This window comes from Chlorocebus sabaeus, chromosome 1, assembly GCF_047675955.1.
Source record: "Chlorocebus sabaeus isolate Y175 chromosome 1, mChlSab1.0.hap1, whole genome shotgun sequence".
In the NCBI taxonomy this organism is placed as follows: domain Eukaryota; kingdom Metazoa; phylum Chordata; class Mammalia; order Primates; family Cercopithecidae; genus Chlorocebus; species Chlorocebus sabaeus.
The window spans coordinates 28,622,574-28,649,216 of NC_132904.1; the positions used below are offsets into that span (position 1 = coordinate 28,622,574).

Here is a 26,643-nt window from a genome sequence, read left to right on the forward strand (position 1 = left end):
GCTGAGGCGGGTGGATCATGAGGTCGAGATCGAGCCCATCCTAGCTAACACAGTGAAACCCCGTCTCTACTAAAAATACAAAAAATTAGCCGGGTGTGGTGGCACACGCCTGTAATCCCAGCTACTCGGGAGGCTGAGGCAGGAGAATGGCTTGAACCCGGGAGGCGGAGCTTGCAGTGAGCCGAGATCATGCCACTGCACTCCAGCCTGGGCGACAGAGCGAGACTCCGTCTCAAAAAAAAAAGACCGTTTGCTGTCTGAGTTCATGACCTTGAAGAACTCCCAGTAAAGGTAGAATTTTTTTTTTGTTCTTTCTGGGATTGCTATATTCAACCCAAATATTTAGGACTTCATTAAGAAAGCCTCTCTTCATCTTAATCCTGTATCTTCTTATTTTGAAAGAGAATAGGGGCCTTGAATTGTCTGCTTCATGAGTTTTTTTATTTTTTATTTTTTATTTTTTTTCTGAGACAGAATCTCGCTCTGTCACCCAGGCTAGAGTGCAGTGGCTCGATATCGGCTCACTGCAAGCTCCCCCTCCCGGGTTCACGCCATTCTCCTGCCTCAGCCTCCTGAGTAGCTGGGACTACAGGCTCCCGCCCCCACACCTGGCTTTTTTTTTTTCTTTTCTTTTTTTGTATTTTTAGTAGGGACGGGATTTCACCGTGTTAGCCAGGATGGCCTCAATCTCCTGATGTCGTGATCCACCCTCCTTGGCCTCCCAAAGTGCTGGGATTACAGGTATGAGCCACCACGCCCGGCCTTTTTTTAATTTTTTGAGGTTGGTGTCATTTCAAAGGTTCTAGTACTCCAAGTCATTAACACAACTGTTTCTTCTCTTCAGTGTCTTTAGCTTTAGATCTATGAACTCAATGTGAAAGTGATCCTTTAGATTACTGACAAACCACATCCACAGGTCAAATCCCACCAGTAGCCTGTTTTTGTAAATACTTTTCTTGGAACACAGCCACATCCATTCATTTTTTATTGTCTATGGCTGCTTTTGCAGTTGCTACAGAAACCACATGACCACAAAGCCAAAAATATTTACTCTCTGGCCCTTTAGAGAGTTTATCAACCCCGGCTGTAGCTGAGTACTTTACAATCATTGCAAAGCACGAGCATCCATAAAAAATGCTCATCCTGGCATCCATAAAAATGGTATTCATAAGGTACCTTGAGGGATGATGAAATGAGTAACCTGACAAATCTTTGGGGCTTAGGAAAGTCTACTCTACACCACTTGGGGCAGGACATGACACAGCATATACTTGGGATATACCTGTCTGAGAGCCCAGTCTTCTTTTTGAGGAATCTGGGATCAACACATGATCTAAATCTTGGTACCGTGGGTCCTGCATTTGGATTTCCATGTGGATTTCATTTTGGCCAGGGCTGGAGTTACTGCTCCTGTTCACGATGGTGGTGGTGACCTATGGAGCATCCTAACTTCCTTCCCGCATAGATGTCCCTGCTGCATTGGACAACATGTGGCTCCAAAACTAGACTTAAAAAAGCATAAAGATGTTCCCATCATTGGTGGGGACAATCTGAGCCATTTGTGTTTTGAAACTAATTACTAGCACACCTGTGCAAGAGGTATAGTGTGCTCCTGAATATGTGGTCAGAATCTGTTAGTTATCACAGCCACTTGTCCTTTTCCCTTGAACAATGCTGTAGCAAAGGCAGAAACACCCATCTTCCAGTATGATTTCCCAGGGCCCATTACATTAACTGGTGTCCACAACTTTGGCTCTGTATTCCAATCATACCAGCTGTGGAATCCTGAAGCATCCATCACATTTTGAGGTCCCACCAACATATTCTTCCTTTTTCTCGTTTTATTACAGCATAAATTCATTGCAAAAGCTATGACAGAGGTGACTGTCCACTATTCATATTGCTATAAGGGAAATGAGTGGGTCAAGAACCATTTGCACAAAGAGAAAGAATGAAACTGCAAATTTATTAGAAAGTATAAAAATTAAAAAACAAAACCAAGCCTAACCAAAAAACAAGCAAAGACATACAACCTTTCCAGTTTACATTAACTTTGAGCATCACACACTATTAACCACTTAGTTGCATTTTATAAAAATGTCAATTTCAAGGTAGAGGGAGCTGAGTCAGGTAACAGGCCAGCCATCAGAGTGTAACTAATTTAATGCTAAAATAAAGCACTGATCTCATTTGTAAAAAAAAAGAGACGAGACCATTTTCTGGTTGGCAATGTATAAAAAGGCTTCCTGGTTGGAATGAGTTAAAAAATATTGCTGGCCGCTAATTTGCCATCTTGAGTAGGAAAACAAACCCCACCCCGCAAAAAACCCTGCCGCTTTGGTGTCCTATATATTTTTAAAAACATTCATTAAAAAAACCAAATCTATAATAAAAATGTCCCTGTTTGTTTTAAAAAACAACATTAGTAGGCTTCCCTTATCTACTAAAACCATTTGTTTTTCCTAAGATGCTTGGAAGCAGAAAAGCAAGTGAGATTAACTCACTGCGCAATTAATTAAAATTAGAATTCTTTCCTCTAAACAACTTCCAGAGCACCAGGAAGAAGAAAGGGCCTCGTCAAAGGGAGAAATAAAGCCCTTCTGACTCACAGGAGATGAAATGTTCAGCCGGAGTTCTAACACATTCTAGCTGTCATCAAAAGTTCCTTATTGGATTACTCAGAAAATAACTCAAGTGCTATTTTAAAAATGAAAGATACAGGCAACTAGGTTCCTTTCCCCTTTTTTTTTCTTTCTTTCTTTTTTTTTTTTTTTTTAACAAAACAAAATACCAGTGGCTAGCTTTCCTGTAACATCCTTTGGATTTGGTTAAAAAAAGAAAGAAAAGTCTACAGAACAGGATCACTGAATGCCACTTCAGCCCCACTTCCTGCAGGCTCTATTTTAATTAGCATCAAACAGGTTACAGAACATTTCTTCAGCTGCAGAAAGAAGTTCTGAATGGGTGACAGCTGCCCCGAGTCGCTCTACCTGGTTCCATTTCACCCCTCATCAGTCAGTGTGGTTTCTTGCCAAATAACGCCTAATATTTTACCCCTTATTCCTGCCGGGAGGCGGGCCCTGTGGCTGGCTGGGCACAGACAAAGAAAGAGAAAAACTAGCACAAACATAGAGACTATACACGGAGGGAGACAGGCGTCCCTCTTTCTGCTTCCTTCAAGAACTCGATAAATAATAACCTCAAAGTGCAACAATGCACAAATGTCTGGCACACAGGTTAGTCTGGAGTGACTTGTTACCACGGGGCTCCGTGGGGCAAGGGTGTGATCTCCTTTTGCATTTTTCTTTGGACCCCGTTAAAGGAAAAACAACAACAAAAAAAGAGAGACAGCTTTCCTATACACATATAAATAGTCCCTTAACTAGAAGGGAAAAAACAAACACACTGTTTCAAATGCATTTCTTAAAGATCTAAAATAAATCCAAACGGGAAACCTTGACTCCAAACTGTCTATTGCCCACGTGTCTCAGAGGAGAAACTACTGGGATGTTGGGAGAGGCCTGACCCTGATCCTAACTCTAACTAGAGGCGCTGGTACTGGGACTTGGGAAGAGGAGCGTGCACAGTGCAGGGAGCCAGGAGCTCTCGGTGGAGGTATTCAATACAGCTCTCACCTGTGACAGAAACCAGTGTCCTCAAGTCCAAACGCACAGGTAAAAGGGACTTGCAAGTCTTAAGGGAACTTCGGAGGCCGGTGTTGAGGCTGCATGAATGAGCAAGACAGGCTGGGTGTGGGTCACAGGGACATACAGCCAGGTCAGATTTTGGCTCAACTCAAGTTAGGTCCTCATTCCTTGGCTATGGGCAGGTCAGCTGGGAGGGTGACAGTCCAGAAACCAGGTAAGCGGCTGTTAGTGCAAGGGCAGGTGTAGGCTTCCTGGCAGCCTGCATTTTAGGAGCTGAGAACTTGGATATCAACTCATGGCAGGGGCTCCCTGCCTATTCTGGGATGAGGCTGATGATATATGCTGCTGGAGAAAGCTCTCAGAATAAGCGTTCTTGGGCAAATTTCTAAAGCCAGAATTTATACAGCGTAGATGGTTTCAGAGTCCTTCACAAAACCATAATCACATTGTGACTGCTGAAGGGTGTTACTCACGTCCAAAGTTTTCTTTGGCTACTGATTCTGCTGAACTGATGGCAACATATAGGATTGTACAAGGCAGGTTCTGATGCTCAACTGGAAATCTTTTTTTGGGGGGTGACCATCCAATGATGGCCTCCTGGTTAGATCATCTAACCCAAATCCCCAAATGCCATAAGGTAGCTGCCCAGCAGAGAGAACTTGGTCCAGCGTCTCCTGCGTTTTTGAGCATCCAATATAGCATAGAAATATTGCTCTCTCCCAGCCTACTTCAATACTGTTTTATCTGCTGTCTTTCCAATAGCAACAGAATAATGTGAAAAGTAAGGGTGTGATCTCAGGCCCCAAGGGAAGAGTGAGCTCACAGAAAAAATGCACAACAGATCACGTCAACTGAGAGGCCAGAAAAAGATCTCTGAAATCTGGGGGAGGAGGGGAATGCAGAGATAGCTAATATCCCAAACCGTAACTTGAGACGCCCTTACAGGTGCTTAAAATGTTTCCCATGAGCACAAATTGTTAGAATGGCAACAAGTCAGAGCAGATTAACCCATATGGACTTTGGAATAACCGGGACTTATACTTCTTCAGTGCCCTGCCTGGGCTCAGAGTCCCTGGGCTCAGCAGTGCCCTCCTGGGGGCCAGGCTGCCCCGGGCTGTGGCCGGTGTCTTCCACACTCAAGAGGCTGCTGGCTGCCTGGGAGCTGGCACTGTTGGCACTCCCGGACCGGGAGCGGTAAGGGGGCAGGTCGGCTTGGTTCAGAGATTCCGTGTCAGAAGAGTAGGGTGGTGGAGGAAGGTCATACCACGCAGGCCTGCGATGGAGACAGCAGAGGGGCAGGGGCAGTGGAGACAGGAAAAGAAGAGAACACATTAGAGCCAAGACAAGCCAACTTCAGCCCATTTCTGAGACGGTGTTTCCAGTGCGAAATGAGATTTTCCATCCAAGTACAAAGACAATCAATTCAAGGACCAGGAACCACGGCGGAACAGAAAAGCCAGTGTGTTCTGGCTGGTTCGGGTTGACCGGGCAGTGCCAAAACCACATCCTCTGGGTAGAACCAGAATGAGGTCGCCCGCCAAGTCCCTCGGCTCAACCTGGGTGGTTCGGCATTGCCACTCTGCTCCATTGGCCAAAAGCCCTGTGGTCAAGAGGCTGGGCTGGTATCTTGACTGGGCCTCTGATGGGAACACGGAATTGGCATTTCTACTGAAAGCTAACTCTTCGTGGCTGTGAACTGGGGTAAGTGAGAGGACATCCTCTCAACATCTCAGTCTCTATCTGCAGAAGGGGCTTGAAAGGAATGAATTGAACAGAAAAGACATTTTATTTTCTAGCTCTCATTTACTGAAGTCTCCACGTGAGTCAGGCACTTTGCCATGCCCGTTCCATTTCTTACCTTATTTAATGCTCACAAGAATGCTGTGAGGTGGGCATTACTTTCATGCCTGCTACTCTGGCAGGGAAACTGAGGCACAGGGACATTCAATGTCTGGCCCAGGATCAGAAATAACTGGTAAACAGCAATGCTGGGATTTGAACCCACACATTCTGTTTCTGGATTCGGCAATTGTAACCCTACCCTATGCTGGATGGTCCATATGAAGAGGTTATGAGTGGGAACTTTATTAGGTGAGGAAGGTCCTGAATTCTTACACTTATTTGCAAAGAGATCCTTAAGTGCCATCCCCTCCCCTGACCTCTGAAACTTTATTCACCTTTTATGAGGAAGGAAAACGAAGATTAAATAATATAAGAGCTGCCACTGAAGAGGGTCCAAGGAAGAGCCCAGTCACCATCAGAACATGGCCTGCAAAATGTCTAATGCCATACATGGCAGAGCTGGAGGAAGAGGGATGCTGATCAGCAAACAGACCCACTACTTGCTTCAACTACAGAACTCTGCTTCTTGGCTTTATACATACTGGGGGCTCTTGCACAATTCCATTTGCAATGTGGTGTCTACTGCTTAAAAAAGCTTGAAAGTGCTCCTTTCCACCTCCTTTATTTTATAAATGAGCCAAGCAAAGTTAAAGAACTCACTGATTCTCTCATTCCTTCACTTCTTCATTCATCCATTCATTCCACAGATATTAACCAAACCTCTCACATGTACTGGGCACTGCTCTGCAGTAGCAGGTGAGGCTCAGAGCTGGTCTGTGGCCAGAACATGGACCAGCGTGGCATTCCCAGGAGGATCAGGCCTCTGAGTTAGCCAGGATCCTAACTGTATGTTCCTCAGATAAGTCATTTAACATCCCAGAGCCTCAGTTTCCTCATCTGTAGAATTTGGAAATTTCCTGGCTTGTGCAACCATCACCATAATCCAGTTTTGGAACATTCCTATCAGTTTCCTCCCACAGTGAGGCGCTGAGAGGATTAAATGAGGTGATACATGTAGAGCATTTTGCAAGGACTTGGAGAATGTCAGATGCTGCCACTACCTACGGCAGCTGAAGCCAGGCTCTCAGCAAGACCTAGGAACCTCAGTGTGTGCACCTATTCCCCTCCCCACAATGGATGACCTCTCCCGCCTCAATCTCTTCCATCCAGCACACACCTCTGGTCCAGCAAGGCCTCGGAGTAGGAGGGTGGGGAGCCTACTTCCGACGCATTCTGCTCCGCCTGGCTGGCCACATACTGGATGCCATTATTGACGTTGTAGGTGACGTTGCAGTGGTGGGGGTGGTCCAGGACCACCAGGCGGGACAGCAGCACAGGGTGCTGCAGCCGGTGCACGGGCAGCGTCATGAGGTTGTTCCGTTTCCGCTGGTGGTGCAAGACCAGTGCCAGCAGGGCCACCACCAGCACGAAGATGACGGAGCTGCCGATGATGGCATAGGTGATGCTGGGGTAATACACAAGCTGGTTCTCTGAAGTCACAAACACCTGCCCGCTGCCAGGTTCTGAGAAACCCCAGAGAGAGGAGAGAAAAGAGAGAAGGTTACCGGTTTGGCTCATCTTTGTGTTTCAACGTCAGTCCCAGAACTTGCATGTAAATGTTCACAGTAGCCCTATTTACAATAGCCAAGAAGTGGAAACTGCCCAAATGTCCACCAACTGATGAACGGATAAACAAAATGTGGTACATCCACCCAATGGAATATTATTCGGCCATAAAAAGTACTAAATACTGATACATGCTACTGCATGGATGGAACTCAAAAACATGATGCAGTAAAATAATCCAGACACAAAAGATCACATATTGTATGATTCTGTTTATACGAAATTTCCAGGAAAGGCGATTTTACAGAGGCAGAAAGTAGATTAGTGGTTGCCTGGAGTGGGAAAGAGAATGGGGATTAACAGTTAATGGGCAGGAGGAATCTTGTTGGGGTGATGGGAATGTTCTGAAACTGGTTTATGGTGATGGTTACACAAATTGGTAAATTTCCCCCTGCAAAATCACTGAACTGTACACTTAAAATGGGCAAATTTTAAGTACTGCAAATAATACCTCAATTAAGTTGTTTTACAAAGTATCATATACTATCCAGGGAACAGGAGTGAGAGTTCTGGTGGCAGAAATCAGTTCTTTAGTAGAAATGTATAATGTAACACACCTCAGGAACACAGGCGTACGGTACCTCTGGGGTCCTCATACCTGCAGATCATTTATTTTAAGCCAGGCCCCACATGGAGCTTTTGGGATGGAGAGCCAGCACAGTCCAGCCTAACAGCAGGAACTCCTGGGCTCAAATCCCAGCCCCTCAAAACTTGCTTGCTGTGTGCCTTTTGGAAGTGCTACCCTCTCCCGGCTGCAAAATGGAGATGCAATAGTGCCAAGTTCTTGGGGCTTCTGTGAGCATGAAATGAGTCAATACTCATCAAGCCTCTGAACATAGCTACACGCTGTGCTCTGTAAGTGCATGTGTTTGGTACATACAAATACGCGATTGATTATTTATTTATTTATTTGAGACAGGGTCTCGCTCTGTCACCCAGGCTGGAGTGCAGTGGCACGATCTCCGTGCACTCAACCTCCGCCTCCCGGGTTCAAGCAATTCTCTCACCTCAGCCTCCCAAGCAGCTGGGACTACAGGTGCATGCCACCATGCTCAGCTACTTTTTGTATTTTAGAGATGGGGTTTCACCATGTTGGCCAGGCCAGTCTCGAACTCCTGACCTCAAGTGATCCAACTGCCTCGGCCTCCCAAAGTGCTGGAATTACAGGCGTGAGGCACTGTGCCTGGCCAAGTACGTGCTTTATATCACATCTCCCTGCCTCGTAACAACTCCATGGGGTAGGTGTTGTGATTCTCCTCTTTTTTTTAGATGAAGAAAATGAAGCTCAGAGAAGTCCGTTCCCCTGACCAAGGCCGCACAGTTTGGAGGTAAGGAGCTGTGCATGAGTTGAGTCCAGGGGTCTGACTTCAGAACCTGTCCCCAGTGTTCTCCTCTAAATCACCCAAATAAGACCTGCCAGGCAATCTGCAGGCACTTCCTTGGGAGTTCCAGGGTGAAGGTCTGATACATATCCCACCCCTGTAGGTTGCTATCATAATATCCTTCTCTGCACACATGCTAAGGAGCCATACTTCAAACACTCAGGTAAGGAGCTTCCCAGTCAGGAGGACACACCTGGCCACCACTGTAAGGTCCAGGCAGGTGGGGGAAACCAGGGGTCCAAGCTGGGTACCCCTCATCTTTACAGACAGCTGCCACTACCTCCTACTGTCATGGCCTAGCTGGAAGAATAATCTAAATGCAGCTCAAGTGAGTACACTTGGTGGCCACGACCCTGTCCTTGTTCCGCCTGTGAGGCAGTGAGGAGGTTTCAGTGGGTCCACAGGGGTCAAAATGTAGCCATGGAATAGCAGCAGTGGCAGCGACTACAGGTGACTCATGTCCGCTGTCCTGGCATCGGCTAAGGGCTTCACTCCATCCCTCATCACTAGCTGTGCATCTGTTTTCACTGCTGTATCCCGAGAGAGTAGGATGGTGCCTGGCACATAGTAGGCACTCAATAAATGCCCGCCACGCAATGGGAAAAAAATCTGTTTATTCACATGCCCTAGTAAAGTGAGTGCTGCTGTTATTCCTATTTTTCAGATGAGCAAATTGACTCAGAGAAGTGAATTCTTTTGTCTAACATCACCTAAGAAGTAGGCAGAGGAACAGGACTAGAATTTAGATGTTTCTCCTTCAAAAAACCACAGACTGTGAAACACATTAACTTCTCTTCTCTTCTGATATCAACATTTTCTGATTCCCCAAATGATCCCAATCTGAGACAAATGATGACCTTCCCCTTCAAGGTCCGGCTCTGTGTGTTAATTTTGCTCTCCAGCCACACCCAAGCATAGACTAAAAGCTACAAAGATTCTCCAAATCCCTGGCGGTCACTGTTTCAATGATTCATTGCACAGAGAGAAGCAAATAGGGACCCAGCAGAAAGACAGAATCATGTTGCACTACAGTTAAGGGAGGGAGGCGGTTTTTGGACGTTTTCTGAAGACAATTAGCTGTCATTCAGGGATTCTGCTGGAGTTCTGTCTGTTCTCCGCTTAGACAATTAGAAGCTGGGTGGAGGCTTGTGTATGTGTGTGTTTCAGAATTCAGGCTTAAACTAAAATATCTTCTTTATTTTGTTATCTAGCAGGGTGAACTGCAGAGTTAGGAGCCTTGGGGGGAATCCTGGAGCCACTGCTTCTAGTTGTTTGAGCTCAAGTGAGTTATTAACTCTTAGAAGCCTCACCCTCCTCGTGTGTGAAATGGTGGCGGTCCTAGGTAAACAACAGTATCCGTATCTCCCCGGATTATCCAGATGGTAGAGTATAATATATACACCGAGCACAGTGCCTGGCAAGGGTTTGCCTCAGTAATGCCAGCTCTTTTTTGTAACCACCACCACCACAACAAAATAATAATGATAATTATTATATAACTTTGAAGGAGAAACATCTAAATCCTAGTCCTGTTCCTCTGCCTACTTCGTAGGCGATGTTAGACAAAATAATTCACCTCTCTGAGTCCATCTGCTCATCTGAATTTGCTCATATAACTATAATTTATATAATAAATAATAGACATAAAATTTACCACTGTAACCATTTTAAAGTGCACAGTTCAGTGGCGCTTAACATTCATACACATTATTAACGTTCATACATGTTATTGTGCATCCATCACCACTATCCAGTTCCAGAATTTTTCATCATCCCTCACTAATGCACACTAGATTTTAGTGTTGCCTTTCTTACCATTATCCTCACCAACTTCTCGCAACAGGGGGTAGGAAGCTGGGGGAGCCACCTCCGTGGGATGGGGTTGGGTTGGGGAGAAGATATGAACAGACTGAGTTCCATTCCAGTGAGATGTATTTCTTTTTATTTTTTATTCCTTTTTAATTTTTAATATATATTTTTTGCGACAAGGTCTCACTCTGTTGCCCAAGCTGGAGTGCAGTGGTGATCTTGGTTCAACAGCCTCCGCCTCCTGGGCTCGAGCCACCTTCCTGTCTCAGTGGCTGGGACTACAAGCGTGCGCCACACAACCCAGCTAATTTTTGCATATTTTGTAAAGACAGAGTCTCCCTATGTTGCCCAGGCTGGTCTTGAACTCCTGGGCTCAGGTAATCTATCCGTGTCGGCCTTCCAAACTGTTAGGATTACAGGCGTGAGTCACTCCTCCTGGCCAGTGAAACGTATTTCTTAAAGGAGGAAAGTGGGTAAACTGTCACACAGAAAACAAATGGTCCAGAGATTTTAAAATGCTGACTTCTGTGTAAACACGTGAGGTTTTAAGAATACAAGTGGGAGCCCTTTAAAATGCATAGGATATAAAATGCCTGGGGAACTTAATGGTCTCACTTATGTCTCCGAAAGCAGGCTCTCTTCAGACATCTCTTCACTTTGGCAGGCGAGACACAGTGATCACATTTGTCTGAGAAATTATGATGTTGCATAACTCAGTGGTGCCTGCTCTCGTTTTTGCTGTGTGTAAAATGTCATCTTGTGTTAATTCATTAACTAGGCCCACTTTTCTTAAGAGCTTAATGAGCCTGTTGGCCAAATTACTAATATCAGAGTTGCCTGGGACCTAAGTTCCAAGTGCATAATCCATGTATAATGAAGTTTCCATTTATTCTGGCTGTCCCTCAAGCTAATGCCCTCGTGCTCCACTGTCAAGCATCTTGAATTCTTGTCCTGTCCGTGCCGCTTCTACTGTACTAATTCCAGGCAATCTGGTCACTACCTAGAGACTGCTGTTCTATCAAGACTGCCAGTAGCTCCACGACCGCTTGTGGAGAAGCAGGCTGTGTTTTGTACAACTCCAGGGGTGCTCTTCACCTCAAAGTCATTACATATTTCTTTAGTTATCAGGACAGCTTTCTAGCAGATGGCAGCCAAGTGTCTTGAGGCGGAGTACCTTTAACTAATTCACTCAGAGGTGCTGTCTGGACCAGCGAAGGCACTCAAGCAGCTGACACTTGTGACTTGGTGTTCCTTCACTTCCAAAAAAATCCCCTCCTCCAGATGCAAATTAAATTTCCTACTGGATACCATTTTTCACCCATCAGATTGGCAAAAGCAAAGTTTGAGCTCATATTCTGCTGGCCAGGTCTCAGGCAAACAGGTATATTCATGCCTGGTATATATATGCAGGCATGGATAGTAGGAGGGTAAGTTGGTAGCAACCCAGGGTGGTGGAAGAGCTAATAATATATATTAATATGAAATGTGCATATTTTTTGAGATTGGCCAGGCATGGTGACTCCTATCTATAAACCCAGCTCTTTGGGAGGTGAAAGCAGGGAGGATGGCTTGAGCCCAGGAGTTCGAGACCAGCCTGGGCAACATAGGGAGACCCTGTCTCTACAAAAAAATAAACATTTAATAATTTAATAAATTAGCTGGGTGTAGTGGCATGCGCCTGTAGTCCCAGCTACTCAGGAGGCTAAGATGGAAGATCACTTGAGCCTAGGAGTTTGAGGTTGCAGTGAGCTATGATCATGCCACTATGCTCCAGCCTGAGTGACAGAGTGAGACCCTGTCTCTAAAAAACCAACAAACAAAATAAGCATTCATGAAAGCATGGTTCATAACAGCAAAATATGTCAGAAACAATCCAAATGTTTATCAATTGCAGCCTGGCTAAATAAATTATGCTGTATCCATACAATCTTGTACCTATTTTTAAAATTAGGGAACCTCTACATATACTGATATGAACAATTGGAAGGATATATAGATAAGGAGAAAAAAACAAAATTCAGTTGAGAATGTATAGAATATATCCGGAAAGACACAACGTAACTGGTAACACTGGGAGCTTCCTGGAAGGGGAATAGATGCTTGTGGAAAAGGAGATTTACTTTTTATTGTTTACTCCTTCCTTCCTTTGTAGAATTTGTTCTGTATTATCTATTAAAAAAACAAGCACTCTGTCCTCTTCCTTTAGACATGCCCAGGCTGATGGTGCATCTCAGTTTCTTTATTTTTATTTTTAGACATAGGGTCTTGCTGTGCTGCCCAGGCTGGTCTTGAACTCCCAGGCTCAAGCAATCCTCCCACCTAAGCCTCTGAGTAGCTGGGATTGCAGCATGTGCCACTGCACCCGGCTCAGTTTCTTTATTGTTTCCTGTCCTCCTCTCCCTGTAGGTGCTTCTTGGGGTTCAGGCCTCACTGTCCCATGCTCATTTGAAGACCCCTTGCTGACTCATGACTCCCTGAGGACAGCTTCCAATGCCTCCAGCCTGACTTTTTTTTTTTTTTTTAAGACGGGGTCTCACTCTGTCTCCCAGACTGGAGTGCATTGGTACAATCCTGGCTACTGCACAATCTTGGCTCACCGCAACCTCCAACTCCTGGGTTCAAGTGATTCTCCGGCCTCAGCCTCATAAGTAACTGGGATTATAAGCGCATGACACCCACCATGCCCAGCTAATTTTATATTTTTAGTAGAGATGGGGTTTCACTATGTTGGCCAGGCCAGTCTCGAACTCCTGATCTCAAGTGATCCACCCACCTCAGCATCCCAAAGTGCTGGGACTACAGGCGTGAGCCACCGTGCCTGGCCCAGCCTGACCTCCTGAGTCCAGAATTCCTGTTCTGGAATATTCACTGCCCTTCAAACTGACTCTTCCTCATCCCTTTGAAAAACTCCTACCTTGCTATTTTTTTAAGTGTTTTTTTCAGTTTGTTTTTCCTCCAGATTATATATTTTAAAAGTTAGATTTATTGAGGTATACCTTAGGCATAATAAAATTTGCCCTTTAAAAACGCACCATTAGATGAATTCTGATAAAATGAAACAGTCACACATCCTCTTCCACAATCAAGATACAGACCCTTCCATCCCCCACAAAAGGTATTTTGTGCTTCTTGTGGTCAATCTTCTCCCCTCATTCCAAGCCTCTGGAAACCAGGGGTCTATTTTCTGTCCAAATAGATCCACTTTTTTTCCAGAAAGCCATACAAATGGAATCCTACAGTATGCAGTATCCTACAGTACATAAAAACAAATTTTTACGTAGTCCTTTGGATCAATTCTTTCTTAATGGTGTTTTTTATACTCTATTCCATCTGGCTTCTTTCACTCAGCACACTGCTTTTGAGATTCATCCATGTTTCTTTAAGTGTTAATATTTCATTCCTTTTTGTCCCCGAGTAGTATTCAGTTGCATGGATGTATCACAATTTGTTTGATTCCCCAAATGAGGGAGGGTACTGGGCTGTTACCAGTTTCAGGAAGGCTGGTCTTTGTGCTAACATATATTTTCATATTTCTTGGGCATACTAGGGCTGAGAGATTTCTGGGTGATATGGGAAGCATATATTTAACTTTAGAAGAAATTGTCCCACTGTTCTCCAAAGTTGCTATAGCATTTCCCATCTCCACCAGCAGCAATGTATGAAATTCTCAGTCATCCTGTGTTCTCACCAGCACTTATTAATACCAGTTTTTTAAATTTTAGCCATCTTAATAGGTATTTAGTGGTATTTTATTGATACCAGTTAAAACCTCTTATTGAGATTTTAATTAGCATTTCCTAATGACTAATGGTGTGAGCATCTGTTCATGTACTGATTTGCCACAGTTTATCTTCTTTAATGAAGTGTTTATTCAAATCTTTTGCCCATTTTTAAATTGGTTTGACATTATTATTGGATAGTAAGAGCACTTTATATGTTCTGCGACATAGTATTTTATCACAAATGTGTTTTGCAAATTATTTTCTCCTAGTCTATGGCTTATCTTTTGATTTTCTTTACAGTGTCTTAAAAAGAGCTTCTTAGTGTTTTCTTTTTTAAGACTAGTCAATGAAGAGAAGGTTTCAAAACAAATTTTTTATAGTCCTTTGCATCAATTCTTTCTTAATGGTTTGTGTTTTTTATATTCATTTCAAGGAATCTTCCCCTATATCATTGCTTAGAAGAAGTTTTATAGCTTTAACTTCTACATTTATGTCTATGATCCACAGCAAGTTAATTTTTATTTATGCTGCAAGGTAAAGGTCAAGGTTCTTTTTATCTCCCCATTTAGCTTTCCAATTTTTCTAACACCATTTGTTGAAAAGCCTATCCTCTCTTATTGAATTACCTTGGCACCTTTGTTGAAAATCAATTGACCATACAAGTGTGAGTCTATTCTTAGACTATGTATTTTGTATGATTGAGCTATACACCTATCTTTATGCCAATAAGGGTGTTGTTAACTACAGCTTTATGGTTAAGTCTTGAAATGAGGCAGTGTGTCTTGCATGCCTTTTTCCTCCTTCTAAAATGAACTTTAATTCTGATTGTAAAAACCCATGTTATTTAAAAAAAAAATAATATAGAAATATTCAAGGCAGACAAAAACGTCCCCTCCTCTCCCTCAAACCTACTAAGATTCTACTAGACATGGTTTACAGTTCGGTACAGACCAGGAGCTGGTGAACTTTTTCTGTCAAGGGCCAGACAGTAAATATTCTATGCTTTGTGAGCTACACAAGTAGCAGAAAAGCTGTCATGGACAATATGTCAATGAATGAATGTGGTTGTGTCCCAATTAAACTTTATTTACAAAAACAGGCGGCAGGTCAGATTTGGCCCACTGGCCATAGTTTGCTGTCTACCCACAGCATAGATCCTTGAAAACTGCTCCCTATGCTTGTGAACATGCATGTACTTTTCTTCATGCTATATGGATACTTCAGCATGTGGGCATCTTTCCTTGTCACCTACACCTTTGTGAAAGAATAGCCACATAGTATCCCACTATAGAGATAAACTATAGTTTATTTAACCAAACCTCCATTGAAGTACCTTTAGGTTACTTCCCATTTTTGCTATTACAAACAATGCTACAATACCATTCAGGCAGACAGTGAGGGTTGTGAGGGGAGGGGCCAGTGATCTTTGGTCACTGATGCAATTATTTCTTTGGACTAATTCCTAGATGCTGGATGTTTCCCTGGCCATGTGGTCTGCCAGGTTTGAACACTTGGGGTTGTCTTGAACATTCTCCTTTTTCTCTGTCCACATCAAGCAACCAAGTATGGTCAATTTCTACTGTGCTGTGTTTCTCCAGCCTCTTAACCTCACGTCCATTCTCATGGTCATGTCCAGGCCCAGGCCAGGAAGAAAACCTCCATGAGAGTCTTGCCAACTGTAGCTTCTTCGAACTGAAGTCTTTTTGCAATACTCCCACAAGTCTGAACATTACCAAGGACTGTGTTGCTGTGCAGTTCTTATAATATTCTTCAGATCAAGGAACCTCAGTGGCTCACATCACCCTGTTTGGCCTGTCATTCACAGACAGCCCTGTTCCCTGTGCCTAATTTCCCAGCATCAACCCCCAGAGGGCATGGGGAAAAGTCCAGAGTTGGAATGAGGAACACCATTTGCCTTGTGACATGTCCTCATTCCTGATTTGAACTAAATAATGATATTAATAATACTAACAACCATCACCACCATGCATAGTTGCTTTGAACTCAAAAACAAGAGTAACCATAACATCATCACCATAATTATCCTAGCAGCTCTTACCCTATTCTCATTACTATCTGATGTGTTTTACACATTCTAACACTTTTAATCCTTACACCATCTGTATTGAGTTGAGTAGTGTCCCCCCGAAAAATATATCCACCCAGAACCTCACAATGTGACCTTATTTGGAGAAAGGGTCTTTGCAGATACAATTAAGGTAAGCGTTTCAAGATGAGCTCATTCTGAATTAGAGTGAGCTTTGGATCTAACGATGAATGTCTTTATGAGAAACAGAGAAGGAGATGACACAGAAACAGACAAGGGCGAAGACCATGCCAAGTTGAAGGCAGAAACTGGAATCATGCAGCCCCAACCAAACCAAGGAACACAAGAATCCAGCAGCCCCAGAAGCTAGGAATGAGGCACGGAACAGACTCTCCCTCAGAGCCTCCAGAAAGAACAAACCCTGCCAGTACCTTGAATTTGCACTTCTGGCCTCCAGAACTGTGAGAGAATAAATTTCCGTTGTTTCAAAGCCAAGTTTGTGGTCATTTGTGATGGCAGCCCTAGCAAACGAATACACCCTCCTGTGAAGTGGACCATTTCACAGCTGAGGAAATGGGAACATGGGTTAAGGAACTTGCCCAAGTACTCCCTACACCTGAGGAATGATTAATAGCTATTATCAGAGCTAGCTGGTGGAGAAACCAAGAGGAACCCAGGCAGTCTGGTTCCAGCATCTGTGCTCTTAGCCCACAGCTTTATTTCATTTTACATATGTGGCTATCTTACCATTAAGTTCTCAGTGGGCAAAGACCAGGCTTGCTCCTTCTTGGAACCCCACTCAGGGCTCACTGCAATCTGGGAAATACAACAGGTACTCCACAGTGTTTTTTGATATTGGTAAACTAACTCTGAAACATGTCAACATGGTAATTCACAATTTCTTCACTTACAGACAGTCAAAACTACAGGAAGACAAACATTTGAAGAAGAAAATAAGGATAACCTAGACGCTGAGCAGTGAGCACTGAACCTCCTTTTTCTACTCTTCCTTTGAAACATACAATTCCCCTTTTTCTTTACCACAATCCTGTGAATTGTGCCATTTTATTATCAGAGAGGTTAAGTAACTTATAGAAGGTCACAGAGCAAACTAGTGGTACAACTAGTCTTTGGGTGCAGGAGTCTGATGTCAGAATCCACTGTGCTATCCTGAACACTTCTCTCTGCTCCCTCCTCTCCTCTTTCCCATTCATCCTGACCATTTGTCACTTCACTGTACTGCTCTTGCAATGAGGTCCCTTTCCAGTGACTTCAATGAAGACTCAATCTTAGAGTCTGATCAATATACTGGAAGTATCTTCTGTGGGATGGCAAGAGGTATTTCATGAAAAAGAGTACCTTGGTCAAATAGGTGTGACAATGACTGGAATAGACAAGTTAAACCCCTTCCCCCCTCCTCTTTTAGCTGTTTAGTGCAAAGGTACAGAGATCAAACTGTCTAGATTCAAACCTCAGCCATGTCACTCACTAGCTGTGTGGACTAGGAGAAGTTACTTTGCCTCTCTGTGTCTCAAAATCCTCACTTTTAAAATGGGATAATAGAACCCACCCCATAGGGTTATTTTTTGGATACAAAGGGAAAGTATGTATAGAAATGTTTAAAGTGGTGTCTGGCACAGGGTAAGTAGCACTCAACAAACCTTTCAGTTATTATCAATAGCTACTGACTCATCAGAGCCTTTACTAGGCACATGTCCACTGTGACACTTCATGAGAGGATGTGGTTACTTCCTCAACCTCAGTGCTATGCAGAGATGGACAGAACATACACCATATTCCAAATATGTGCATGCCCAACATCCTAGAAGGTATCTTCTCACAAATCAGAAAGGGGAATCCCTGGCCTTTGGGCAGGCTGTTGGAGGCAGCTCTGTGTTGTAGCTGCCGACGGAAGAAGATGAAGCTGAGAGACAATTACCTCAGCCCCATCCTCTCTTCTTGTGATGCAGTGAGACCCAGGTCCCAGGCCACATCAGTTAAGGTTCGGCATCACCATCACTGATGGCCAAGCACTGGGAGCAGCTCCTGAGTGTGAAGTGAGAGATGCCACCCTGAGGGTTGTACGACACTCTGCCGCGTCTGACATTTGTCAAGAACTGAGCATGCAGGAGCTGATGCTGCAGAAATTCACAAGGAGTCCAAAGGCTGCCCTGGGTCTGTTCTTGGGATCTGTGAGTTTGTCATGGCCCCTTGCATAATCAGTTCATCAGGTGCTACTCCTGCCTGTGAAACTTGATTACCCGGGGAAATGCTGAGTGCGCACACTTGGAGCTTCAGAGTGCAGAAAACTTTCTGAGTAATTGAGGGGAACGGGCTGATAAAGAATCACTGTAAGCGGGGCTCCCAAGGGGGAGCTTTATTGACCATGAACAAATTCACGGCTTCTTGAGATTTCAGATCTGAACACAACGACCCTGACCCAACGAGCTCCAGTGCCTTGGAGGGAGGGCTGTTCATTTTGCACACACCGGATTCTTGTTCTCCAGACACTGGGCTCTCAGGCTCCAGTCCCAGTGCAGGAAGGATGAGCAATGCCTGAAAGGGGAGCACAAGACATATCTGATGCCAGACGGGACTCTGCACACCCGCCTCAACCAATCCCCAGTCCTGTTGCCTGTGCTTCATAACCTCTCTGTTCTCAGCCACGTCCCCTCCACCTGCCTCCACTCTGGCTCTCTGTAGTCTCTTTTCCACGTGGCTGCAGGGTGCTCCTTCTAAAAACATTCATCTGTTCGTGTCACTCCTCAGCTCAAAAACTTCCAGTGGCTTCGCGTGTACTAGAATAAAGCCCAAAGTCCACACCATGGCCTCCAGGCCCTGAATAATCTCATCCCCATTGCTACTCTGACCTCCACTCCTGCTCCTCCCCGGCTGCTGCTGCAGACCCACTGGCCTCCTTTATGTGGTGCTGGAACACACCCAGCATGCACCTGCTACAGGGCCCTGGCTGTCTGCTTGGCACGCCCTTCCAGGGCATCTGCATCACTCATGATTCCATTCAAGGCTCTACTCCATTCTGGCCCACCGACATCAGTCTCCGTCCCCCTACTCACCTCGTCTACCTTCACAGCACTGTCACTGCCTGTCACTGTACTTTATATTTGTATTTAATTGTCTCTCTTTCCCACTGGAACAGAACTCCCTGGGGGCAGAGCTGAATTCTGCTTGCTCATCCCTGAATCCCCAAAGTCCCAAATAGTAAACATTTGATGGGAGAAGCGGGCAGAGTGTCTCTAACTCTGTGGCGCTATGAAGTCTTGGCTTGTGCATCTTTCCTATGAGACTCCACGGCTTCATGGCCATCATTCCATTCGGCCTCACAGGTGAGAAAGAGAGAGAAGTGAGGTCACTTGTGTCCAGTCACACAGCCAGGAAGTGATGGAGCTGAGACAGGAGCTCAGGTCTGTCTGACCAACACCCAGAGATGACACATGGTATGAGGGCAGGTCCCACTCAACCAGTTTGTCCCACTGATCTGTTTTGGGGAAGGTAAAACCACCCTCCTGGCTGAAATATTCACACTGTTATTGATGGGCACTGGCTGAGCTCAGGACTCAGAGAGAAAACACATGTTCACTGTACAAAAACAGAGTCTCATCCTTCTAGAATCTTCCTTCTCACAAATAAAGTGGGATCAATGTAACCCTTTCCCAGAATCATCTAGAGATCCACTGCCTCGCAAGACCAAAAGTGTGGGGCCAGTGCAGGCAGACTCCTCTCCCAAAGTGGCCATGATAGTGCCCTGACATAGTCACTCCGGGCCAACCCTGCAGACTGGACCTGGCTCTGCCCCCACTCACAGCCCTTCCAGGACTTCCTATTTGCCAAGGGTCAAGTCCCACCCCCTCATCATGAAAGTCAAAGCTCTTCAACACGGGGCCTTCCTCCCCCACTCTCCTCTCTCACTGCCTCCTTCTCCAGCTGCTCTTCAGTGTGCTGGCCATGCCTAGAACAGCTTGCCTGCCTAGTGCCTAAAGCCTGTCAACGCCGGGCCCCACAGCCTCCTGGTTTAAAAGAGACAACTGAAAGCATTTAACGAAGGGACAGCAGGATTAAAATTGGGACTGTAAAGTCAGGATGAACAACTTATACCCACCCCAAAGTTTAGATGAACACTGAAGACTGTTTTAAATTTGAGCCAAGTGAAGCGACTGTGAGCTTGCTTCTGCAGTTTCCTTTTACCTGGACGAAGAGTCTGGCCCTTCACACTAGATTAAAACGGGCCTCGGGAGTGCTGAATGGCAAAGAGAAAACGCCGCTGAGAGGGAGGCAGGGAGAACAGCTGGGATTCACAGGGACACAGAGACTCCAAGCTGTGACATGATGGAGGGAAGTCTGGCTGGGGCCACATTTCATTCGTCCACTGGGAGAGCCCAGATCCTGGCTGGGCCCTGTGCTCAGGAGCTGGGAGCAGGCCTGACCCCGGTGGCACTCCCAGGGTGGGAGCGGCCCTGGGGGGCCCATTTCACTCCTGCATACCTCCTACCATGGCCTCTGCCACAGCGGCAGCCACATTTTCTCAAGCCTGGAAGCATCAAGGGACTGTCTGGACCACTGTAAACCAAGGGCATCCCCACATCCACCCCGACTTTCCTATTTAAAAAAAGCATCCCAGGGGACTGGAGCGCCTTTGCGGATCCCTATTCCAAGCACATCGCCCATCCCAATTTAGACGCGGATTGAAAAAGTTTAATCTAAAGGGCAGACCAGCAAATGACTGAATCAAAAGAGAGCCACGAAAACCCCGCTGAACCATTACCATGGCAACTCAAGTTGCTAAAATTAACTGAAAAGAGGGTGATGGGAAAACTGGAGCTGCCCAACCTCAGACCGGCCACAGCAGGGGCCACCCTGGCCCCAAGCCAGAGGGAAATGAGAGAGGAGACCCATCGGCCAGGATGCTGGGAACCGGGACCATTGAGATCTGGGAGACAAGTGCCTGAGGATTAAATTCAAAATGAGAGTGAGAGAAAGCAAGGGGAGGGGGAGTGGAAGAGGAATAGGGAGGGAGGGAGAGAAGGAGGGAGGGAGAGAAGTGGGAGGGAGAGAGGGGGAGGGGGAGATATATATATATATATATATATATATAGAGAGAGAGAGAGAGAGAGAGAGAGAGAGAGAGAGAGAAGAAAGTTCTAAGACTGAAGATCGAATGAAGCAGGCATTTCCTGGGAATTTTCAGTTATTCTTATTGCAAAAGACTGAAGAGCTTTCCTATCTGCCTAACCACTGCCATCCTTTGGGCAAATGGGAGCAGGGAGTCTCCCTGAAAGCTGCACTCTATCCTTTCAGTAAGTGCTACTGAACAGCCAACTGGTATCAATGGCCCCTAATTTCTAAGGTGTTCACCCCAGAGTTTCTTAGAATGGAGGAAAGCCCCCAGCAGTCCCAGAGCTCTCTGAAGCCTGCTGAGAGCTGCTGTATACCCTCAGAATTTGATCTCTGCGTCTGATGAGGAAGGGCCTAGTGATAAGCCAGAGAGGCGGGTGGCTAATGGCCTGTTTGCTAAGACACAGGCTCAGGGCAGTTGCAGAACTGGTTGGAGGGTAAGGCATTTAATTGGCTGTTTAAGATAGAAAAGGGCTTTTTTTTTTTTTTTTTTGAGACAGGGTCTCACTCTGTTGCCCAGGCTAGAGTGCAAGGGCATTTTTAAAATAAGAATTCAGATTGCCACTAAAACTCAGTGAGAGGGTAACTGGGAGCTAGGGCCCAGGTGGCCTTTTTAGAACTCTGCTCAACTGTGTCATTGCTTCAAAAATGTCAACAGAAGAATGCAGTGAAAATGAGGGGTAAGAGTTCTTTGCTACCTCTCCTGCCGCAGGCCACAAAAGCAGCAAAGGCCAATGAGAGACAGTGCGGGAACGGGGTGAGCCTTGGTAATGAGCTCATGCACCTGCACTGGGATCAATCTAATCATTGCACCCATCCGAAGGGAAACCTCTGAGGCATCTGTCTCCTCTGCATTAAGTGGCTTCGCCAGACCCAGGTTCCTGTATGTGACATCCCGGGCTGCTCCTGCAGGCAACATGCTGGAAATGACTATCCATGCCTCCTGGAATTTGCTGAATAAGGAGGGTTCTAAAGAATTACTATTTCTCTTGCTTACTGTATCTATTTACCTGTCGTGTTTGGTGGAAGCTGCAAAATTAAATGCTTAGCAGACATTCTTTGAACTCAATGGTCAGTGGGTTTCTGGTCCAGTAATAAGGCTTGGCCAGTTACAATACAATAGTTTACTGAGCCTGCTGTGTCAGCGGCCAGAGTGAATACTGCTAACTCAAGCAGGATTCAGGGAGCGGAGATGCTCTCATCAGTTTGTGAGTATGGTGTAATCACACACAAATAGCATTGCAGGGAAAAGCAAACCCTAAAAACTGGAGAGAGAGAAATCTACTTCAGGCAGGCCATTGTTGCAAGTAAAACTTCATTTGTGGGAGCTGGGAAAACAAGTATCATCATCAAATAGCAATTACAATCCTAGGACAGGGCCCCCAGGCAGTCACTGGAGCTGCAGGCCTCAGTGTTAAAGCTGGTTCCTTCCTTTCCTTTTCCATTCATGTCTAACTCAGGGGCAGGTCCTGCTGAGTCTGCTTCCACAGTGTGGGACAAGTTACCATCATCTGTTGCATGGATTACCATGTGAACCTCTTACTTGGTCTCCCAATTTCTGATCTTGCCCCTCTCCAATCCGTTTTCCATACAGCACCAGGAGAGCTCATTTTAGGAAGTAAATAAGATCATGGTATGTTTCCTGCCTTATACCCCTGCCAAGGGTTGCTCACTGTACTGAAAATCCAAACTCCTAGCAATGGCTTAAACATATGATCTCTACAAGAGGCCCTTGACTCTTCTACAACCTGCCTGTTAGCATCCCGTGTTCTAGCCTGGGGATCGGTAAAGTCTGGTCTGCTGTCGGCTTTTATAAATAAAGTTTTATTGGCACACAGCCATTCCCATTCATTATGTATAGTCTATGGCTGCTTTCATGCTACAATGGCACAGCTGCATAGTTGAGACAGTGATTCTAGGGTCCATCAAGCCTAAAATACAAACTGACCCAAGGAGCGCTAATGTTAGTTCCTCGAGCAGACCAATACTGCAGTGAACCATGAGCTTAGAGATGCGCAGCTTTTATCCAGCTACGGTCTCTTTGGGAAGTTACTCTAATACCCAAAATGTGGCAATCAGCATAAGGTAACTATAACTGCTATAGAAAACAGATGGAGAAATCGAGAAATCAAGGAATAAATCAAGCACACCCTTCCCCTGCTGTCCCTCAATTAGCTCTTGCTTTTTGTTATCTGTAGAAGTAAGCGACTGAAATGTTCCTATAGGAAATGGCAAACTTGGTCTCAATCTTGGCTATGAAATACCTGGACAGTTAAAAACCTGTCTATTCTTGCCACCACCACCTCCCTGGGTGGTTGAGCAATACTGCCTGCCTGTGCAATCCTGTTTTCTGAGAGGTACTTGGATGTCTCATATTTGTGCTTCTTGAAATGAAGGCTTGGTGGAGCATTTTAATGTTCTTTAAGACAAGGTGCTGGAGGCTCCATTCCAACACCAGTGGGCCTCCTGGGCAGTAGGTCACTGAACCCGGTTGTGCCATAACATATGAATAACTACAGGGTCTTGGGCTGTGGAAGATTCAAAGTTACTCACTCAATTCTATAAAGAGGAAATAATAACCAAGGGCCCCAGGGCCGCTTTAGAATCCCTGTCAAAAGCTCTCGAAACACCTAAGACAGGCTGGAGGGCTCAGGCAAGCATTTTAAACATTAATGGGGCTATGTTTAAAACAAGAAAGTGAAGAAATCAAAGCCTTCTGTTGCTAACAGAGGGCCCAAGCTGGCCTCCTTAGGAAGAGGAATAAAAGGACCCATATAGTCTGATGTGATGCAAAGATGAAGCCTACGGAGGGCAGGCAGCAGAGTGAATTCACTCATTCATCACACATTTCCTAGCACCTACTAAGGGTCAGCCCGGGTGCCAGAAGATTCTGAGCCACTGTTATGGGGCATAAGTAATTGGGGAATAGATGGGAAGCTCTGGGAACCTCAGGATTGCCATGGCTAACATTATTTAAAATCTATTTTTTGAATAGCCAAAATATGCATGATTCAAAACTCAAAAAGTAAGAAAGGATTTGCAGACAAAAATAAGTCTGTTTGCTGTATCTCTCTCCTAGCCACGGGCTTCCTCTCTCCAGAGGCAACCCTTGGCACCCATTTATTTTGTTCAGTTTCTTTCTTGTGAAGCCTTCCAGGAATAGTACAGGCATATATCAGCACATATCTATGGTTTTAACATGCATGATAACACCTTGATTTTTTTACTTAATTAAGCACATCAATACATACTTTTAACCAATTACCATTTTGTCTATTTAATAAATACCTATACAGTGCTTTCTATATGCTAGGTTCTCCTTTTTTAAAATTTTTTTATTTGGAGATAAGTTTAGACATACAGAAAAGTTGCAAAAATAGTATAGTGTGGCCAGGCATGGGGGTTCACATCTGTAATACTAGCACTTTGGGAGGCTGAGGCAGGTGGATCACGAGGTCAGTAGTTTGAGACAAGCCTGACCAACATGGTGAAACCCTGTCTGTACTAAAAATGCAAAAATTAGCCGGGTGTGATGGCATGCACCTGTTATCCCATCTACTCAGGAGGCTGAGGCAGGAGAATCGCTTGAATTCGGGAGGCGAAGCTTGCAGTGAGTCGAGATCGCACCACTGCATTCCAGCCTGGGTGACAGAGTGAGACACAGTTTCTGTAAATCTTTCACCTAGGTTCCCCTAGTGATGATCCCTTTCCTAACTACAGAACAACTGCTAAAACTGAATTAACCTTGGAACAACTGTATTAACTAAGTTAACAGAATTGATTCAAATTTTGCCAGGATCCCATGGGGCACTGATCTCCTCTAATCGGTGACAGTTTCTCAGTCCTTCCTTGTTCTTCATGACTTTAATACTGTGAAGAGGATCGAGAAGTTATTTTGTAGACTGTCCCTCAATTTGGGTTTTTCTGATGTAGTTTCACAATTGTGAGAACATATATTATTGAAAAGAGTATCAGAGCATATTCAGTGTACCCCATCAGGGGTACCTGAAATGCATTCACTGATGATATTAACTTTGATCACTTTATCTGCCAGGATTCTTCACTGCAAAGTTACCATTTCTGTCTTTGTAGTCAATAAATATTTTGGGGGAGATTCTTTGAAACTATGCAAATATCCTGTTTCTGCTTAAACTTTCACCCATTAATTTTAGCATTCATCATGGATCTTGCCTGCTGCCTGCAGCAAATATTCCTGTGTTGTTCTCATGGTTTTTTTTCCCCCCATTTCCTTGATTCCCTCTGAATTTCAATGATTATGATTTTTCTATAAGGAAGGTTTGCCCCTTTCTCCAATTTATTTATTATTTATTTACTTCAGATGGACTTGTTATTTAAGTTACTCTCTGAGTTATAAAACCTCATACTGTTTGAATGAGTTCCCTCCAAAATACGAGTATTGCCAATGTGATGGTATTGAGGGGTGAGGTGTTTAAGGGGTGGTTAGGCCAGGAAGGCTCCTTCCTCAGGAATGGGACTGGGTTGCTTATAAAAGGGGCATCCTGCAATGTTTGGCTAGCTGCCCTTCTGCCCCCTGGGAACACAGCGTTCGTCGCCTCTAGAGGATGCAGTAATAGAGTAGCATCTTAGAAGCAGACAGCAGCCCTTGCCAGACAGCTGAACCTGCTCACGCCTTGATCTTGGACTTCTCAGGCTCCAGAACTGTGAGAAATAAATTTCTGCTCCTTTTAGATGATTCAGTCTCAGGTATTTTGTTACACCAGCACAAAACAAAGGCATTAGTACTTATTTTGTTGCTCACGTTGTTTCACCTTTGGCCATGCAGAGCACTTTCAGGTTGGCTCCTGCATCCTTTCAATGAACCTCCATGTTCTTGTTTTTTATGGTTTGGGGGCTACTTGCTTACTTTCTGGGAGAAGATGCTTCGGGCACATCTTGTATTTCCCAGCCCGAGGCCTAGAATCAACTCTTACTCTTCTTAATAGTTGCATAGTGAGTGTGCCCTTTGTGGAGATTATAACCAGGATCTATCTATTTTCAAACTTTTCTATTATAATCTTTTACAATAAAAATCCTTGTAGGTGGGCTGTTTCATACATAAGCAGTTGTTAAAGTAAAACCTAAAGCATTTACAAAGACCTAGGAGGCCCTCTCTGAGCAGCCCCCGTGTTCTCTCTCTGCCCTCGTTCCCGATGTTCCATTCCCTTCCCCAGTGTGGTGGACAACCTTTGAGGCAGCTCCTCCAATGCCTGCCTTTTCAGATTCATGGCCTTCTGTGATCCCTTTCCCATGAGTTGGGGTTGGACTTATTTCTTACTTGTTTTATTTAATTTTTTTTTTTTTTTTTTTTTGAGACAGGATCTCACTGTGGATAAAAGCCCTTAAATGGCCCTTCACACCCCTACGCCCAGGTTGGAGTGCAGTGGCATGATCATGGCTCACGGCAGCTTCAGCTTTCC

The 26,643-nt window shown here is 44.9% G+C and overlaps 1 protein-coding gene across 2 annotated transcripts in view; it reads right to left on the reverse strand.

The window, feature by feature from the left end:
• Positions 1–1,947: 1,947 nt before the first annotated feature.
• LDLRAD3 (low density lipoprotein receptor class A domain containing 3) overlaps positions 1,948–26,643 on the reverse strand; it is a 293,775-nt gene continuing 269,079 nt past the window's right edge. For both annotated transcript variants that reach the window (XM_008001903.3, XM_008001892.3), the window contains exons 5-6: positions 6,667–7,012; positions 1,948–4,920 (exon numbers count right to left, since the gene is read on the reverse strand). In XM_008001903.3, coding sequence (XP_008000094.1) covers positions 4,683–4,920; positions 6,667–7,012 — 584 coding nt within the window. In that variant the 3' untranslated portion in view covers positions 1,948–4,682. The remainder of the gene's footprint in view (positions 4,921–6,666; positions 7,013–26,643) is intronic.